The sequence below is a fragment of the Miscanthus floridulus genome, chromosome 7 (assembly GCF_019320115.1).
Source record: "Miscanthus floridulus cultivar M001 chromosome 7, ASM1932011v1, whole genome shotgun sequence".
Classification (NCBI taxonomy): domain Eukaryota; kingdom Viridiplantae; phylum Streptophyta; class Magnoliopsida; order Poales; family Poaceae; genus Miscanthus; species Miscanthus floridulus.
The window spans coordinates 102,470,097-102,490,180 of record NC_089586.1 but is presented as its reverse complement, the minus strand read 5'-3'; the positions used below and the strand labels follow the sequence as shown (position 1 = coordinate 102,490,180).

General features: G+C 48.8%; 2 protein-coding genes across 2 annotated transcripts; both read right to left on the bottom strand.

Moving 5' to 3' along the window:
* Positions 1-214: 214 nt before the first annotated feature.
* LOC136464034 (zinc finger protein ZAT1-like) lies at positions 215-1,514 on the bottom strand. The gene has a single exon (XM_066463004.1). It carries the CDS (start codon positions 1,451-1,453, stop codon positions 443-445), a length of 1,011 nt encoding a protein of 336 aa, XP_066319101.1. The 5' UTR covers positions 1,454-1,514; the 3' UTR covers positions 215-442.
* A 15,255-nt stretch (positions 1,515-16,769) lies between these two features.
* On the bottom strand, positions 16,770-19,048 carry LOC136464033 (uncharacterized). The gene has a single exon (XM_066463003.1). The coding sequence runs from the start codon at positions 18,973-18,975 to the stop codon at positions 17,200-17,202; it is 1,776 nt and encodes a 591-aa protein (XP_066319100.1). The 5' UTR covers positions 18,976-19,048; the 3' UTR covers positions 16,770-17,199.
* Positions 19,049-20,084: the final 1,036 nt, after the last annotated feature.

Sequence of the window (20,084 nt, the reverse complement as noted above, 5' to 3'; positions counted from 1 at the left end):
AAGCATGGACTCTGGCAAGGATAGCGATAGCATACTCCTACCGAGAATGCAGCAGAAAGCTAAGCTACCTCTTTCCCCGTTGCTGAATTGTTTCGATGGGGTGCAGCTGCATTTGGATCAACAGGCCAAGAACCAGCCCCAGCTTTGCTAGTTGCTCATACTAAATTACTGATAATCTACATATATGTATTCCATATAATCCAGTCGCTTCAAACAGGAAACGAAATTAACAGCAACGACGAAGAACATTGTAATCACAAACCAATGGAAAAGAAAGAAAAACGATAAGCAAGCTGCCATTATAACGTACAAAAGACGTTTCTTTTCTTCACCTCCGTTTTTCTTATTTTTTTTACCTTAATCTCCCTGACGATGCTCACCCCGAATCACCTCCGGCGACGGAATCATCCAGGATGATGGCCCTAATCTGTCTGCTGCAGCTTCAAGCACCTGGATTGAAGTGGGGATCTGACACGGCAGAGAGCTCCGCCTCCTCGGACGGCGGCGCCACGTTCAGATCGATCATGCAGGGACTGTTGTTGATCGGGGACGGAGGAGTGGCGGCTGAGGTGCCGGTGGCGGTGGCGGTGCCGGCAAGCGACGGCGCGGACGAGACGCCACACACATGGGACCGCTTGTGCACCCCGAGAGCCTGGCCCGAGGAGAACACGCGGTAGCAGTGGGGGCACTCGCGCGGCTGCTGCTTTGCATCATCCATGTCCTCGTCCTCGTCCCCGTCACGGTGCTCCGGCAATGGCGACAGCGGCGGCTGGGGTTGCAGGGGAGGAGCCGGAGCCGGGGCCACGGGAGGCGCGCAGCAGCCGCCCCTGCCGCCGCGCACGTTGCTGGCGCGATGGCCGCCGAGCGCCTGGTAGGAGCGGAACACCTTCTTGCACGCGACGCACTGGAACTGCGTCCGCTTCTCCACTGGCGCCGGCGCCGGGGCCCGCGGGAGTGGAGGGGCGGGGGGCGGCACGTAGCCGTCGTCGGAGCCGTCGTCGTCCTCGGCGAGCACAGCCGACGGCCACGAGTCGCGGGAGAGCATCATGAGGGATAGCGCCACGTCCTCCGGGGTCGAGACCTCTGACAGCGAGCTCGCCGGTTCGGGCTCGCCCCAGACGGCCGCGGCGTTCACGCGCTTGGCGTGCGGCGGGGTGGACTCGGCCTCGCTCTCGCGATCCGAGAAGGCGGCATCGGCCACGCGAAGGCTGCGCTTCGGATTCTCCCGGAACACGTAGGTCGAAGCGGGCGTCTCGAGGCCGACGTCCTCCTCGTCGGCGGCGGCGGCGAAGGAGGTCGACGCGGAGGACGCTGAGGAGATCTGCTGCTTCGCCGCCGCCGCCGCCGCCGCCGCCTCCTGAGCTCTGGAGATGGAATGAGAGCGCATGTGCCCGGCGAGGGCGCGGGGGCTGGAGAAGCGGCGGGAGCAGAGCTTGCATGTGGTCTTCGCCATGGCGAGAGAGAGCTTGCGCCTTTCGGAGCTCGGTGAGCTCTCGGCACTCGGCAGGAGCAAAAATGCTGCGTGAGCGAGCGAGAGAGCTGCGGGGAAGTTAGAATATAGCGGAACGGCAAGCTTCTCTTTCCTATTTATTTTTCTTTTCAGGATTTTTCCCTTTCATTTCTTCAAAATTTATTTTTCTTTCCTCGTTGACACCTTCAATCGCGGTGAGGGCGTTGGTGATGCTTGGCTCATGCAAATCGAAGCAGTCAAGCAGAGATATTTTTGCTGCTTTGACGGCTTGAATTGCTTCCAGTTTTTTAGGACCGGCCCATCTGCTCCTGTGTTGATATGGAATTATCACAATTCACAACTAAATAATGCCTTATATGGTCTAGCATCTTTGGTGCAAATATATAGGTGCTAGACAAAATAAGTTTTGATCCTCTACCAAACAATCATGAATGCAATTTGCGGTTTTGCTTGCGCCGATGATCCCATATTAAATGGATGCCAAATGGTCAAATCTCTCTCTCTCTCTCTCTCTCTCTCTCTCAATGTTTAGGATGCATAGCCAGATTAATGCACTGATCTCTCTCACTAGTGAATATGATTTTTCCCATTGCTTCTACAACATTATGCTAGCCATTATTAACATTTTTTGTCCTTTATTATTAAAATACACATTTAAAAATTGCATTGGTATGTGATTCCATATAGCCAATTTAGGTAGTTATAAGCATATTGTTACAAGTTAATTTTAATAAGTACAATTGTTCAAGCTATTAAACATCATAGAAGATAAAGAAGTTATAATATATGGGGCTTGTTTTTAATACAAGCTAAAATCACACATCTAACATACTCTCCACTTGCGATACCGATGTACCCATACGCGCCCCACTCGTTGGACTGGCTGGATATCTAAGTATGCCACAACTCGATTCGAAACGCATGAAATTCATGGGAAGCATATAGAATCTCATAAGAATCAATTTAATTCTATAGAAAACTGCAAGAACTGAGAAAAGTTATGGCATTCCAAACAAGGCCTAAACTCTCTTGAAAATTATCAAACTCTAGGAATAGGAAAAATGCATCATCTGAGTGTCCATGCTATTGAAATCATACTCATACGTGGATCTATAATTCAATAAAGCTACAAATTAAAATAAGCATTTGGATGATTAGGAAAAATACATGAACCAAACCCTAAGACATAAAGGAAGAAATTTAAGGTTGTGCTTATTTTCTTCTAATAGATCTCATTTTTTTCAAATGAATTTATAGGATTCCATCATTTATTCAGAAAGGTCCTAATAACAAAATTTTCTACATGAGTTGATTCCTCTAAAATCCCTCGATTCCTTACTATGTCACAAAGGGGTCCTTAGGTGCATACACAAGTGTGCATACGCCAAAATCCGGTGAAAACCCGATGTCCAGTCTGTGAAAACTAACCGTATTTTGTCAGACGTGAATGGCCGCAATCCCTCACTTGTAAGTCCACCGTGCACGCAAAGAGGTTTCCAAATGTACCATAGCATCACGGAGGACATACATGTATGCTCTACAAATCAATGGGCAAACCCATTGGATTGGTGCTCAACCATACATGAAAGCAATTGATAGCTTCTTGTGATCAAAGTCACTAACATAGTTCTTTGTTGCATCGTAGTCGCGGAAAGCAACCCATGGGGTTTTCTTTGTCGCATCGTAGTCACTCGTTGCACCTCCCCACTTCCAAACACCCACAAAAAGTTTAGGAGTGAAAGGACATAGCTCGATTGGCTAACTAAGGTGCCAAGTCCGAACACTAAAAACTCTACATGTGGCCGAGTCAAGGGACCCTATAGTGTAAAAAAATAATAAATGTTAGAAAATGTTACTGCAAGCTATGTCTGATGTTATAGATTCATGAATTCCTTAATTTTCTTGTTTCTAGTAATTTGATTTGACTAATAAATAATACTTCCTTCGTTCCAATTATTTAAGTCGTTCTGATTTTTCTTGGTGCAAAGCTTTATTAATATACTTAGATATAAACTATGTTTAGAGCAAAAGCTATACATCTAGACTGTTAATTTAGAATGGACATAGTAGTTACTAGGTCTGTCGATATTAATAGTCAGTTTCAATAGAGAATGGGAGGGAGGGCCGGAAATGAAGCGCAGTGAGGACTAAGTCAAAAGTAGATGATTAAAGTGCGGCAAATACAGCAGAATGTGAGTACATTTCAGTACCCATTTTCGTGGCAAATTACTAGTGTATTAGTACGTGTTCCTGCTAGCTAGTATACATTCATCCTCAATTAAAGTATTGCTACTACGGGACGCGGAGATTACTTTTGCAAGGAAACCAGATGCGGTTGGTTGATTTGCTTCCAACGATTCAAGATTAGCACATCGAGCGACAGCGGCGGATCTGGACTCTAGAGCACTGCACCGATCGATGGGGAGAGTGTCACATTAGCGGCGACCAGGGAGCGACAACTGTGTATCTGCGGTGCGTAGGTACGTACGGTGGCAACGCCTTTGGTGCGCCCGACCTGAAGCGTTTCCATCCGCCATGTCTAGGCACAGTTTCACCACCCGCCCTAAACCCTAAACACATGACCGATCGCCGAGCGGACAAATCCACATGATTACCCCACCAAGTACGAACCGGCTAGCTACCAACGAAGGTCCACCACCACCTGCTGTAGCCTGTAGGGCGCTGCGTGCAAGTGCTGCGTCGGCGAGCCATGCATGCGTGCGTCCGTTCGATCGAGTAGCTATGGTGCGTGCCGGCAGCTTAAGGATGGCAACGGTTCGGGTTTGGTGTGGATATCCGCGGGTTTCGGGTTCTGCGGGTTCGGGTTTGGGGATGGTTTTTCACCCACGGTTTTCGGGTTCGGGGCCCCGAAACCAATCGGGTTTGGTTTCGGATTTGGTTTTTCACCCATGGATATCCAATGGATATCCGAAATAAATCATTTGGAATTAAAACTCATGTTTTATAATATACTAATAATAATTTGTTTACTTAGATTATTAAATTTATTTAAAGTTGACTCATGAAAATATTTATTATTTGTTATCTCTTGTTTATACATGTGAATATGTGTGTATATATCCGCGGGTTTTGGGTATCCATTCGGGTTTCGGGTATCCGTTCGGGTTTCGGGTATCCGCGGGTTTGGTTTTGGTGATGGATTTCCACCCGAATCGGGTTTCGATTTCGGATTTCGGTTTTGGGTGCACGGAGACTCCACCCGATCCGAACCCGACCCGTTGCCATCCTTACGGCAGCTTCAGCGCTGCAGGGTGAAGAAGACGCTGCCGATGATGATGATGCCTCCTGCATGCTACTGCCTACCACTGCGATCAGTGCTTCTTTCTCAGCTTCCGCCGCTGCACAGCGTAGTGCGGGGCCTGGAATTAATTCGGCTGCCGCGTCACTACCGCGCTAGTGTGGTGGTACTAGGAACTCCATTTGTCTCGGTTTCGCTTTGCTCAATTAATTTTCTGATCTTTCCTTCCATTCCAACACGAGTTTGGTACTGTTTTTTCTGCAGTCCAGTCCAGTGCGTACCAGCACAGCCCTGCAACAGCGTCTGCGTGCGCCCGCCGTCTTCCAGCCGCGCCCGCGCGCGCTTACGTCGTGCGTGTGGACTGGAGTACTGGACGGATGCACGGCTGGACCTGGATGAGTGGATGGACTCGCTAAGCCAGCTAAGCTTTGCTGACCCAAACTGCTAGTATCCTACTTAATAAATCTCTGCCTCTCTAAATTTTGGAAGGTACTAATCGCGTGTTTAGTGTTTACTACGGAGGAGGTTGCTACAGTTGCAGCCTTTTGCAGGAGATTTTCAACATGTCAGATTAGCAAGGGCTGTTTATTTGCTGTGAATAATGTGCTGCGCGCATCGGACATTTGGATGCTATCTAGAAGGACTAAACATGAGCTAATTATAAAACTAATTACACAGATGTAAACTAATTTACGAGAATAATTTATTAAACCTAATTAATCCATTATTAGCAAATATTTACTGTAACACCACATTACCAAATCAAGGACTAACTAGGCTTAATAGATTCGTCTCGCAATTTAGTTTTTATTTGTGCAATTGGTTTTGTAATTAGTCTACTTCTAACGGTTCAAATTTGCGTCAAACATCTGATGTGACGTGGACTCAATTTTGTTTAGAAAGAGGTATCTAAACACCACCGCACACCCAAAGATTTTATAGCTCTGTTGCACAACAGTACCAAATGGAGCACTAGTCAGGCCAAACATTCTTCGGCATGGTCATCTACAGCCACTCCCATGCTAGACAGCAAAAAGATTCACTCCTAGCTAGTGACAGCGAAGGTCCATAATAATAAAAGGCTGCAGGTATTTTCTTTATATAATATCAGTATTCTAGCCGCACGTTCGCAAGAAATGAGCTCCGACTCGATTTGGTCCCCATCATTCAAGAAATGAACTAGGCCCGGTTTAGATTGCAAAATTTTGCAATCTGGATACTGTAGCACGTTTTGTTTGTATTTGACAAACTTTGTCTGATTATAAACTAAGTAGGCTCAAAAGATTCATCTCGTGATTTACAATCAAACTGTGCAATTAGTTATTTTTTTACCTACATTTAATGCTCTATGTATGCGTCTAAAAATTGATGTGATGAAAAGAGAGTGAAAAAACTTGGAATTTAGAGGTGATCTAAACAAGCCCCTAGTTGATTTGGCCCATATCACAAGTTTCTACAGCAAGAGGGTATCCATCATTGCATACTCATTGGGGCACCGAGATGCGGTGCTAGTTACAGTGATGCACGGAATGTGCCTGCATGACCAAATCAAGCAATATGCTACTTGAAATATGATAATGTAAATTGTAAATGCAACACAAGGCAAGAGCGACTTCTTGAATGCAAGAAGTAGAGCAACTGCGACTGGGTGAACTCGTGCCACACCCCCCAAGATTTACATTTTGGGACGTGACTAGAAACACTGAATAAGATAAATAATTTAATATTTCTAAATTATTTAAAGATTTAGTTTAGTTTGTTGTCAATTTGGAAATGGAAAATGCGGCTTTATAAAATTATTACAAGTCAATGTAATACGTTTGCTTGCATTCATGCCTTCGCATTAGCTTTATCACGTGGAAAATGAATTTCTAACGAATAAGATTTGTTATTTTTCAAAAATAAAACTTCAAATTAAGTTTTAGGAAACTATTACAAAAAACAAGTTCAAGTTCAAGTTTGAAAAGTTTTTTTAGATTAAAATATGTTTGGAAAAAGGGTTTAAAGAAAGGTGTTTTGACTTTAAAATTTTGATTGGAATAGTTTAATATGATTTTTTTTAAAAGTAGAGTCTAAAAATATTTCAAACGATCTATTTTAGATTATTTCTCAGTATATAGTTTAAAAATGGTTTTCAAAAATAAAGTTTCAGAAGATCAAAGGTTTAAAATATTTTTAAAAGTTTATTTTTAAACTTCTAATATAAAATTTTGAGTTTCCAACCTAAATAGTTTAAAAGAAATTAAAACCTTGTTCTACAAAATAAAACTTTTCTCTTTTTTCTGTTTTTCTTTCTTGCTTCCGGCCTGCGGCCGCTTTCAGTCTAGCAGCCGCGCGAGCGAGCAGAGCCCAGCATCACCTTTTCCTGCGGCCCAATCCCACCGGCCCATCATTCGGAGGCAGCCCAGCATCACCTTTTCCTTTCCCTGGCATTCCTCTGCCATCCAGGACCTGCAGTCAGCCCCTACCTCTGTGCTCCCTCCCATAACCGCAGACCAGCAAGGACGAACTGAAACCGGAGCCCCGCCGCCCCCGCGCCGCCTTCTATCCGCCTGCGGTGAGCGCGCACATCGAGGGAAGATCCAACGCCGCGTTGGCCCTATTGGGTACACTTTACCTGCGAAGCGCTCCCAGATAAGCTGTACAAATAGAGTAAAGACGACAGCAAAATAAGCTGGTCTGATCTAGCTTCTGCTTTTTAGTACAAGTAGTAGTTGTGGGAATAAGTGTGGCCAGAATAAGCTACTGAAAAGCATGACGTTTAGCTATTGATTTTAGCTTATTTTGGCCATAAGCAGCTTATAAGCTATACCAAACAGGACCGTTGTCACCTGTCCAGCGTCGCAAGTGTATCCGTCCTATCGTTTGCATCCGAATCACGCAGCGCTCGGGACTCGGGAGTCGGGGCAGCACTGCCGCCACCTCGAAACTCCTCGAGCCGTCGCCCCGAGCTGGCCGTCTGTCGGCCCCTAACATCGAGGAAGCCGCGCAGCGCTGCCAGAGGGGTAAGCCCTGAGCCCCTAAACCGGTCGTTCTTCTTCGTGCCAGGGCCATATATTCGGTAGCTCAAGTGGCGCGACCACGCGGGCCCCTCAAAATTAGTAACTCCTTCATCATTAATTAATTAGTCAATGGTGCATTGATGGTAGTTTCTATCCTTATTAATTACTCTCTCCATACTCAAAAATGAAGTTGTTTTGGACAGCGACACGGTCTCCAAAGCATAAATTTGACTACTTATTTTTATAAAGATATTTATCAAAAAGTGATATATATGTAAATTTTTGTGAAAGTATTTTTCAAGACAAATCTATATATATGATTTTCACATTTTCAAACTCAACAACTTAAACGTTATTCATGATTTATATTTTCAATGTTTGATCAAGCCTTATCCAAAAACAACTTTATTTTTTAGTATAGAGAGAGTAACTTGCTAACTAAGCAAATTACTGATATAGTAGTAGATTTATTATGGAGAGAGAAGGAGAAACGGAGAAACCGTTTCCTAAGGATGGTCTCATGGTTGAAATTATACACGTTTTCCATGGCAGCCACGTCAACATGAAACCATCCTCACCTGAGTCCACCGTCTTCCTCCTGGGCTCCTGGCCACCAGTGAACCCGTGAAGCAGAGGAGCCTGCACGGACGAACGCAGCCTGGCCACCAGTGAACTCGTGCTCACCGTGGAGGAACCTGCACGGACGAGCGAAGCCTGGAAGACAAGCTCGGCAGCGGGCGTCAGGGCAGTGGCAGGCCTGCGCGAGCGCGGTGCAGCCAGCGATCGCACGCAGCGCCGGCGCGCGAGCGCTCGCGGCGGCCAGAAACCTCACATGATGCGGCGCGGGCGAGCACTCCGACGGCCGGCGAGCACACAGGGCGGCGCGGGGGAGCACTCCGACGGCCGGCGAGCACTCGCGGCGGCGTGGGCGAGCGCGGTGGCAGCCTGCGAGCGCACGTAGCTCCGGCGGGCGAGCGCTCGCGGCGGCCACTGGCCAGCGAACGCGGCAGCGCGGACGAGTTTTCGCAGCGGCGCGATGGCGGCCTGCGAGCATGCCTGCGAGCGCACGTAGCGGCGGCCGGCGAGCACTCGCGGCGGCCTGCGAGCACACGTAGCAGCGGCGATGCGGGCGAAGGCGGCGAGCGCACGCGATAGAAATGGATGGTTTCCTCCTATAGCTGGCCATTCGGGCCGCCCGGCCCGGCCCGGCCCGGTAGAGCACGACGGGCCACCGGGCCGTGCCGCCCTAGTCCACCATGCCTCGCCGACGGCCCAGGCACGGCCCGTCGGGCCACTTTCCGTGCCGGCCCGGCCCGGAAAGCACGGCCTTTTTAACAGGCCAGTCCGGCCCGAGGCCCGCATCAGCAGGGGAAGGGAGAGACGGTAGGCTGGGCGCTGCGGCCGAGGTGGCCCGGGGGAGCGCGGCGGAGGCCCTGACGACGAGCAGCCGGAGATCGTGGCGTCGGGGCGGAGCTCGTGGCCGGATCTGGCGTCGGGGCGGAGCTTGGGGCCAGCGCGCTCGTTCCCGCGGCGGCCCAAGCGGGACTGCGGGAGGCGATGTCGGCGCTCAACGTTGGATTTGGATCCCACGAGAAGAGAAGGGGATGGAGGGGATTCGGCGAGCCGCGGGGAAGCAGGAGCTCGAGCACGCCGCGCTCGCACCCAAGGCGCGGCCTCGTGGAGGGACGGGAGGAGAGGAGCCCGAGGCAGGTCGCGGATGGCCGTCGTGGCGTTCTGCAGCTTGTGCGCGAGGAGGAGGGGGTGCGGGTGCGCGACAGCGTGGGGGAGAGGAGGTGAGCGACGGCGTGGGGGAGAGGAGGGGTGCGGGTGCGGCCGCGCGAGACAAAGAGAAGGGGAATGCTGCGCGGGGAGGGGGAGGGGAAGGGAGTTAGGGACTTAGGGTTCGGGGGACGGTGTGCCGGCCAGCTGGGCCACGGGGAGGGGAAGTGGAGTGAGGAGGGGGAGGGTGGCCGGGCCGCTGCCAGGCCGGCTGACGCAGTCGGAGCCGTGCCGTGCCAGCCCACGGGCCTAAGCAGCGGCCTAGGCACGACCTGCTCCCTCGGGCCGGGCCAGCCCGAGGCCGCATGTTACCGGGCCGTGCCGTGCTCGTGTCGGGCTAAAAAAACGGGCTTCATGCCGTGCCGTCATGCCTCGAGCTGCATGACCAACTATATTTCCTCCCAACGCCAAAACCGTCGTTTCTTTGTGCATCGGTTCAAGCGGAGACGTCGTTTCTCCAAGAGAAAACGGTTTCCTCTATTCTCTCTCTTTCCAATTTAATCAAGCTGACATGTCAGTATTTTGCTTAGTTAATAGGCCATTTAATACAGATAGAAATCACAATTAATTGCCCTTTAGGACTGCCCTCTAACTGAAGACCTATTACAAAACCCAAATTCAAAATAGATCTTCAACACAATATATGTAGCCTTAAACAGAGTATTTATATGGAACATTCATTTTAGGTGTCAAGAGATGAATAACCGAAATCTGAGAAGACTCGTTTGCAGGAAGAGTTATCTTTTGGATCTTAGAATCCTTTACCTGTAACTAAAAAAACGAATAGATCTTGTATATGATCGCGGTGGTCGGAGACAATCTGAAACGAAGTCGTCGCGCACTCGCGCGTGCCAATGCGCGAGGAAACGGCGTGATCTGCGTTGGGGAGAAACAGGTCGTTTCCTGCTTCTTCGCTCGGATCTCCTGCTCCACGAAGCTGCCCGATGGTGCCGCGCCGCCCTCCCGATGGTGCCGCACGATGCTATAGAGCTCGCCTGCTCGCGGGTCCGCGCATGCTCACGCCATGGACGAGAGGCGGCCCAGCACATGGACGAGGCGCAGAGCTCACTCGGCTGGTCGCCGTACGCGGATCTCGCGCGAGGCCACCCAGCGCCGTCCGCCTCGCCCTCCCGGCGTCCAGCGCTCGCCGTCCGCCCCGGCTCCACTGCCGCGGTGGTGCCGCCGCGGACGCCGCTGAGTCGACCGTGGACACGTAGGAGGAAGGCCGTGCACCTTGGATGATGAGCAGCCAAACGATCCTTCCAGTGGTGATGGATGAACTCGACCAGAGCTCGGCGTGGCGTGGCTAGTTGTTTCCGTGCTAGCTAGCAGCCAAACGTTCCACTGCTAGCTAGTTGTATCCGTGCTAGCTAGTTGTCCCCGTCGGCTTCTGCTGCTTCGAGGCGCTCTGCCGCCAGCAGCTCCCCGGCGACGGCGAGCCACCGCTAGACATCGAAAGGGGCAGGTCGGACGAGAGAGAAAAGAAAGAAAAGCCAAATGCGCAGAGGATCCGAAGATGGGAGATTGGAACACACTAAGTGATTGGGCAAATTTTTATTCAGACTCTTGTACAAAATCACACTGTACCACAGTTAATATGTAGCGACTTTAAATCGGTCGCTTAGGTGGTGCTAGAGATAGAGTTTTGGATGATATTATGACATGTGGGCCACACAAATTTTACTGTGCGCAAGTGGGCTGGTTGTTAATACTATGTTTTAGCGATCATTGTCCGACGTTAATTGTTGGCTGTGGTACAATGTCATGCAATGGGGAAGACAGTTTCTTGGTATGGTATCCTATACTATTGAAACTGTCGTGGTTTTTCTATTGGGACTGCCCTAAGCGCAATTAGTTCAAGTCCACTTAGTTTAAGTGCCGGTTGCTTTTTTCTTGACGCAGCTGAGAAGAATCATCATTCAACAATCACCTATATGATGACTTCATCGTGGTGTTTCGACTCTCGAGTTCACCATGACTTCCTGCGTCGGCGGCACTATCGCTCACGCTAGACGCGAGCATCGGTGATGCGTCCGCGGCCGCTGTGCCTACAGGCAGTGCGAGCGTCCAACGATGGAATTTAGATGAAAGAAGATAAGGCAGGGCCCACGTCCAGTGACACCATCAGGAAGAAACGGACAAGCAAATCGGGCCAATGCCCAGGATCGTGGAACTTGAACCAAAATGGGAGGTCAACCGTTCCCATTTGAGCAAACATGATAATTTGAGCAAACAAACTGAGAGGTAATTTGAGCAAACAAACTGAGAGGGCAACCGTTCCAATCTCACCCTCAATCCCAAACATGAGATAGGATTGTTCCATCCCATTTCATCTCTCCAACCAAACAAAAAACAAGAATCATCTCATCTGTTTGGTCGGGTTTGTTTTGCCTCCTGTTTTAATTTCTTTTTCTCATACAAACATAAAAAATAAATAATAAATAATGTATCATTATGCCATCGAACCATTGACCATTCCCTCTGCTCCGCCGCTAACTCCGTCGGCGCTGTAGCCCATGCGCCGCCTTCGGTACGACGTTGTCCTGCGCCGAGATCCTTAGCTACCGGAGCGGAAAAGCTGCGTCATAAGGAGCAGGCGAGCGAGACGTGCAACCGTGCATGTTGAAAGCGAGTGAGGTGGAGCGAGTGTTAGTTACATCCTAAATCATTTAGTATTATGTTTATATATTAATACATATTACAGAATGTGTATATAAATTTTTTATAACTTAAAATGATTAATAAAAATGCTAAATAAAAGTTGATTCAATAGCTCATGTAAAGTAGGGTTGAAAACCAATTTTTATTAAGAAAAATATTATAGAACATGTGTGTTACTTAAATAAAGTTTGAAGTACAAACTTTGTAGATGACAGTGAAATACTTGCTGTCGAAAAATAATATTACTAGCTAATATTTCTTTTAGCCTAGAAATTACAAATTGAAATCAAGTTCAGCTTAAAAACTTAGAAAATTTTCAAGTTTGTCAACAGCTAGACATTGCTATATTTAGCAAATTATTTTGAGAGATTGGGTTAAGGGGTGATGTAATGTTATAGCTCGACTTGGTGGTCTCATATGCCATCTTGAGCATGGTGAAGATGGTTTGACTCTTGAAACAACCGTTTAGTTGTTTTGGGCACTTTAAAATTCATGCACGACACGGTTTCGGGCTGGTTGGCCGCGTGGGTGCGGTCACCACGCTTGGGCGTTCGGCACCGCCATGCTGGCTGTCCCACGCGCACGTGCGCTGCTACACGTGGCCGGCCACGGCTGCTCTGCCCTGGCTCTGGCCTGGCCGCCGCTGACTCCTGGCGCGTAGAGCCATTGCTGTTGCTTGCGCAGCGGGGCGATGCTGCCGTTGGCCCCGCCACGCTGCCACACTGCGACTCGCCTCGCGCCGCGCCGCAGCCGATGTCAGTGCCATCGCCTCGCCGTCATGTTCCGTACCTCACTCTACATCTCAGCGCCGCTGCCGGGCCAGTGTGATGCCGCCTCTGACGCGCGCACGTGGTAGGGCTCGTCGTCGCCTTGTCATTAATGGCACTGTGGTGCGCGGGCCCCATCGATCGCAAACATGCGCGCCTGTCTGCTAGCGCCTACGCGTGGGCCTCCATGATCACGCCGACCGCATCCCACCAAGGCAAGGACGAGCCGAGCCCACCTGTCACGCCCCGTCTCTCTCTTTATCCCTCTGCTGCCGCTGTCGAGCCACACCATCAAATTACCCAGCGAACGATCACCTCCATTCAATTCATCGCATCCACAGCTTCATCATCATGTCCTCTCGCTGCCCGACCCCACCCAACCTTGAAGCGCGCACGGCCAAGCTTCAATTTTAGAGTTTCCCCGCTGCCATACCGATAAGGCCATGTCCGGCCGTGGATGTGGGCAGCTCTCCTACCGTCCCTTTCGAACCAATTCACATGCACCACTAGCTTCGTCTTGCCTCCCTCTCCACCTTGCGCACGTCAGTGGAACCGCTACTGTCTCCCCGTCGTTGCTGACGCAACCGTACCACCGCGGTGCGTCGCCACATGGCTCGGCCGCACGTGGCCAGCCTTCTTCAGTCATCCTCCGCCCCAACACTCACCTCGGCTAGGTCCACGGTAGTCTACTAATGCTTTCTCGCTAGCCACTTAAGTTCTTAGGAGCTCTAGATCATCGGGGCAGCTGCGCCGTCGTCACGGATGGTCGCACGTCGCTGCAGCTCGCTCCAGCATGTCCCTCCGCCCCTCGCCATCACTTAGCGTAGCCACCAAGATCGGAGATGATGATCGACCCGTTAGGTGGGCCCGCGTAGGTCCTAGGTGGCCGACGTAGACGCTCTGTGCCGCCGCTCGCGGCGCTGCTGTGCACTGAGTTGCCGGGGGTGTGCGCGGGAGAATTCCAAGAAAGCTAGGGGTTAAGTGAGAAGGTTTGAGAGAGGGAGAAATAGCGTTAGGACTTAGTTGTAATTTGGGAGAAGTACGGGGTCTATTTTGTAAAAATGCCAGCGCGCAGGATTCCCCCAGCCGCGGGCTGTTTCACGCGTGGGCCGCTGCGCGCGCGCCATGTCGCGCGGGAGGTTTCATTTTTCGTTTCCTAAGGAATTAGAAATAGTTTTCTAATATAATTTTTGAGCTGATCGTTGATAAATCATATAAAATCATGTATGTGTCTAAAAATTGTGAAATAAATTTTGTTAGCTTCCTAAAATTGTGCTCTATCTGTTAGTGTATTTAGGTCATATATATACATGTTGATACCAGGAGCTATTAAATCATTTGAGAGTGCTTAATATTATTAAGTTAATTATTATAGGAATTTTTGTGGTAAATTGGTGATAGCTTTAGTCCTGAAAATTTTATAGTAGCTTCATGGTATTATTATGTGCTCACTGTACTTTTTGTAGCTTTAGAATAGACTAAACATTAGGATAGTTAATGCTCTTTGTTTCAATATACATTAAATAATTAGTAGAAATAAAGATATATCCTTAATTTGTAAACTTAGATGTTTGTTAGTTGAATCCAACACCTTGCTTGATGAAAATGATAGTTAGCTTAGTATCTTAGTCATTAGAGCTAGCTTAGTGGCTTAGTATGCGTATTCTTATTTTAAGAGTCGTTGTTGCATAAATACTAAGTGTTGTATCATCATCGCATGCATATAGAGAACGAGTTGATGGAGATAGTGACAACCGGCGATCGCGAGTTTGAAGAGATCATCGAGGAGTACGAGGAGGAGATTCTCGTGCAAGATGAGGTCCTAGAGCCGCCACTGACTGACTCAGCTGACACCGCGCCTGTCCAAGGCAAACCCCGGTGCATAACTCCTTATTTTTTATAATCATTGTTTATATATGTTATGTGCATTACGTTACAGGAATTTTATGGAAACCACATGCATAAATATATATGTCCTAAGAGTCTTACTAGCGCAGGTTCGAATAGCTGCTCTGTTTAGGTTTTTGGTAGCGTGAGTAACCTGGCGTTACTCACAATAAGTGATTATTATATTTCCTCTCATGATAAAATGACGAAAGGAAAAATAGAGACCGGGCAGGGATATGGTATGGGTATTGGTGGGTGTAACATGTTGTGTCCAGCGGCCAACAGGGCTTAGCTTGGTTACACTGTTTTATCTGTTTGTGTCGATTAAGGACCGTTCATTGCTGTGGATGGTAGTCAAGTCACAGACTTATTATCCTAAGTATATACTTGCTTATGAGAGCAAAAAGGCTCATTACGCTCTTGTCGTGGGTTCCGGCTCTTTCTGGACCGACCGATTAGAGCCGGAGAAAGGTGAAGGTCTAAGCACCATATTAAGATCGGGTCTCAAGTGTGGGGGCTTGGAGTCTAAAGTTTGAACGGGGACCTATCCCCCGTGACAGAGTGGAATCAGTTGGTCTTGTTTGTGTCTGGGGTACAAACAGGGCATGTGTTTTGGGGGACCCAGCTGTGATGCATTGGTTCGTGAATCGCTGTTCTCGTGAGACGATACAACTTGGCTATGGTCTAGCACCGTAGTAAGAACTGAAAAGATGAAAGATGGTAAAATGGTTCTGATTGCTCAACCCTTGCTTGAAAGTAGAACATGTGTTTACTTAGAATTGTTAGTTAATGAAGTAATCATGATTGCTAATAAAATTTGATCTTAAGGACGTACTCCTAGTAATGCTTTTTGCAAACAAAAAAACATCAAACCCATATTGCCTATCATACTCCTTGGAGTCGGGAAACTATTCTCACTAGTCGGGTAAGCCTTGCAAGTACATTATGTACTCAGGGTTTATTTTACCCCTGTTACAGGTGCAGCTTGATGAGTAGCTCTTGTGTGGAGGATTCTTTTGGTGGGCACAGACGGATCCTTGTATCGTTTCCGCTATATGTTTATTTGCATTCCGATGTTTAATTATCGCAATCTGAACTCTGGTATTGTAATAAATAATTTCTAAGAACTCTTGTTGTGTGAAATGGACTAAGTATTATAAGCTCGTACTCATTATTGGATTCTGGATGTAAAACGTTGATTGTTTTGAGTTCTCCCTTAGGGTGGGTTCGACGAAACTGTCCGATGTAGCTAACTTTCGGTGTGCTTAGTGTCTAGTGAAAGACGAGCACCTCCGAAAGCGTGTTATCTCGGACGGTTCTACCACACGAGTAGACCGTACGGTTGGGCCAGATAGAATTAATTGGTAGGTCAAAAAAATAATAGAGAAATTTAATAAGTATAGCTATAGATATAAATTAAAACATGGATCAACTAATCAAACATTTATATTATATGAAACTAATGTTATAATATATTTACGAGTAAATATTTCTGTACTTTGCAATGGGAAAAAATATCAAATCTTAATTCGAGGCTTAATACGACCCTTTCATGTTATTACTAGCATTATCTTATATTATAGATGCCATGATCATCATAAAATAAGTTATAACTTTTAAATTTTATAGAAAGGATAAAACATAAAAGATATGTAGCATTCCTGTCGTTTTCTATGAATGTTTGATTGTTTTTTCGTTGCAACTCATGGGCATAAGAGCGAAGGGATTTTTCAACCATGTTATATATTTTTTACTTTCCAAAATACCTATGTGCCCTCCATGTCCTGTACCGTATGCGACCTAGACTCACACCCATGCACATGCGAGTTAGAACGACTCACACCCATGCACATGCGAGTTAGAACGACTCGCGTACAAGGATTGTCAAGACATATTAAGTAGTGTTGCAACGCGCAGACACATTTGCTAGTAGTGCGTACAGAGACTAATAAGGAGATAATCATATAGATAACCCAAACTGAAAACAGCAGGAAAATCATTTTACACATATGCTTTTATTTTGGAACTGCCGAAGATAAACAAAAATGAAAACAACACAAATATAACATACAGCAAAATGGTGGGTTGGGGTGGGGGGGTGGGGGGGGGGGGGGGGGGGGGGATGGGAAACTATCCAAGGCTCCTCAATGAATCGTACAGTAAGGAAGAAGCCTTCTGCAGGTAACAAGCATTCTAGCCTATTTACTGTCCCCCTAGCAATGCGTTCCCTGAAGGTTGGAATACCATTCAGGTAGATCGATTCCCTAATAACTACATTATATATACATATACTTGCCGATTAAATATTCATATATGAAACTATATATAGTATATATATAAGTAAGTGCTTCCAATATAAATGTATAATATATTCTAGCCTTTAGGCTTGAGCAGTCTCTCGCTGGTCTCGGACGGTAGGGCAATGCCAACTTGCAGCCACGGCGAGGTCTCCCCAGCCATGTTCATGTCCTTGAGGTCACTGATCTTGGCTCGCTTGGCACTCGTACTATCCGCTTCATCCTCGGTGGCGGCTGTGGCTTCCGGCAAGTCGTAGTGACCACTTGTCGCCGCCGTGTTGTGCATGTTGCTCGCGTTGGTATGTCCCGCCCATGAGTGCATGTACAGCGACGCCGGTGCATTGAGGCTCAGCATGCTTTCGTTGATCCCGGCTGCTTGTCTCGTGGCGGCTGGATCTGCAGATTGATTCATGGGCACGTTGAGGTCAAGACACGAATCGGACGTTCCATACACCGGGGGACCGAGGGTGAGCTGCTGGCACATGGCGGCGTGCATGACGTGATCTTGAGTAATGAAGGGCAGCTTGGCGACCGCCGTCGGGTCCCCGGCCCCCGTCGTGAGCCAGTGGCACCGCTTGTGGCCGCCGAGCGCTTGCCCCGACATGAAGACGCGGTGGCAGATGGAGCACTCGTGCACCTTCCCCTTCTTCTTGAAGGGTGAAACGGTGGAGGATGAGGGCGCCTCGTCGACCTGCATGATATTAGCCATTTCTGGTGCAGAGGTGGCCGCGACAACCGCGGTGGTCCTAGCATTTAGCATGTTGACTTCCGATTTGCCATCGACACCATTCGATTCTGTGGCGTCGACGATGGCGGGGATGGCTTCAACCACGACCTTGACGTTGCCATTGGAAGACGCTGCGCTGGGTTGCGGGGAGTCGTTGTGGCTGCTCTCCTCTAGCTTGGCCGCAAAGCACCCTTTGACCTTTTTGTGGCTGGCTCGGTGGCCGCCGAGAGCCTGGTGAGACGTGAACACCTTCTTGCACGCCTTGCACTCAAATAAGCCACGAGACACGACCGGCGACGGCACCACTTGTGGTGGCGCCAGAAACTTGAACTGTGGTGGTAGCATAGAGATTGGTTGTGGCGGCACAAGGAATCTCTGCTCATCCTTGCTCGCCGATGCGCGCTTGTCCTTGCTCGTCGATGCGTGCGATTGCTGGTGGACGTCGACAATGGCTTGCGGCTGCATGCCGCCACGCGATGATGCCAGCATGACGAGGCAGTTGGCGAGGTCCTCCTCCTCCCTTGAATTGGTCGGCACCAGCAGCGGCTCATCAATTTGTGAACCGTTGTCCACAACGATCACCTTGGTCCGGCGTGTACGTTTCCCTTTCGACCAACCGCCGGCCGCCAATGCTACGTCCTCCTCATCTTCGCCGTCGATGTCAGCGCCGGCGATGTTGATGTCGTCCTTGTCCCGATCGTAGTTGCACCTGCCGTGATCCAGCAACGATTTCCACGACGTGAACTCCTTGCCACAGTTCTCGCACACCCTGCAATTCTTATGCCGGCCCGCGTTGGTGCGGAGCGAGTACATGCGCTTCGTCGTCGCCGCCGCCGTGCCACCCGCCGCCTCCGAAGTGTTCCATGCACCGCCGCCGCAGGGGACGGAGTCGTCATCGTCGTCGTCGTCGTCGAGCGCGTCGGCGGCGCTGAGCCCGTCGTCGGTAACGCCGTGCGCTCGCATGTGGCCGCCGAGCGCGCGCCCGCACATGAACCCCTTCTTGCACACCTTGCAGCGGTGCTTGTACGCTTGCGGAGGTGGCGGCAGCGGCGGAGGAGGCAGGGGCGGCGCCGGGACCGCCGGCATCGGCGCCAGCGGCTGCTGGTTCTCCATAACCATCGCCATGATCGATCGATCACGACTTGCTTGTGGACATCGCCATGATGCATGCAGCTGAGCTGAGAGGAGGCATTAAAGTGAAGATGATGAGAAGCGGGCGCTGCTTCTACTTTATACACCTGCACCGCGGGCCATTGCTAAACATAGCCCGTGCATGGCGAGCGGCTTTAATCGTGGGTCCCTGAATGGACGGGCCGTACAGTGTCAGCATCAACTACGAGTTGCGCGCCAAGGCCGCGCGATCCCATCGACCTTACGCGGACGTGCGCGACCGAGAGTTGCGCTGGCCCCCGCCGTTCTGCGCGAGCAAATCTTGTGCAGGTCAACATGTGTATAGTTAGTACTAACGGTAACGGCACATCCTGGCTGGACCCGGAGGCTAAGCAGGTTTCTTAGAATTTTTCTCCGATCCAATATTGGGGATCGAATAGAACACCCAAAAGAATATTGATGGCCGTCGCCGTTGTGGGAGCTGCTCTTTTGTGCATTACTGTGCTCATGCGCTACTAAAAACACACGGATCGCACGATAAGATAATAATACTATAAAAATTAAATACCAACGTTAAAGTGACATTTAATCCAAAAAACAAAGTTTATGAATTTAACACAGTCACGGAGTGCGCGGCATCGTAGGCTCACAAGCTCTACTTTATAGACCTTTCCGTGATGCGGCTAAGATAATGTTTTATATTGGCAGGAAGAAATCTCCGATATCCATTTCTTTCGTGCTCACAAACTAATGACCCTGGTGCAACAATGGAAAATACAAAGGAGCTATCCTCGTGAATGCGTGGAACCAACGCCACTACGATCGTGCCATCCCACAACCACTGGTACGGTGTTGTTTAGCACTATTGTTCACTATTATCGCTAACTTGCTTCGTTGATTTTATAAGTAATTTATGTTTGTAATTATGCAGGTGCTAATTCGGTTGATCCCACATTGGCACATGAGAAAAGTGGAGAAAATCGACAAAACTCATGGTTTTGAGAACATACACATGTAATAGTTATGAATGGTTACAAAATGAAATATTATGAACAAAACACTGAAAGTGTTATTTTTATAACAATAATATAACACATGTTCAATTTTTATTATGCCATCACACA

Coding starts and splice junctions, on each gene's coding strand:
- LOC136464034 (XM_066463004.1), bottom strand. CDS start 1,453: ATGGCGAAGACCACATGCAAGCTCTGCTCCCGCCGCTTCTCCAGCCCC.
- LOC136464033 (XM_066463003.1), bottom strand. CDS start 18,975: ATGGCGATGGTTATGGAGAACCAGCAGCCGCTGGCGCCGATGCCGGCG.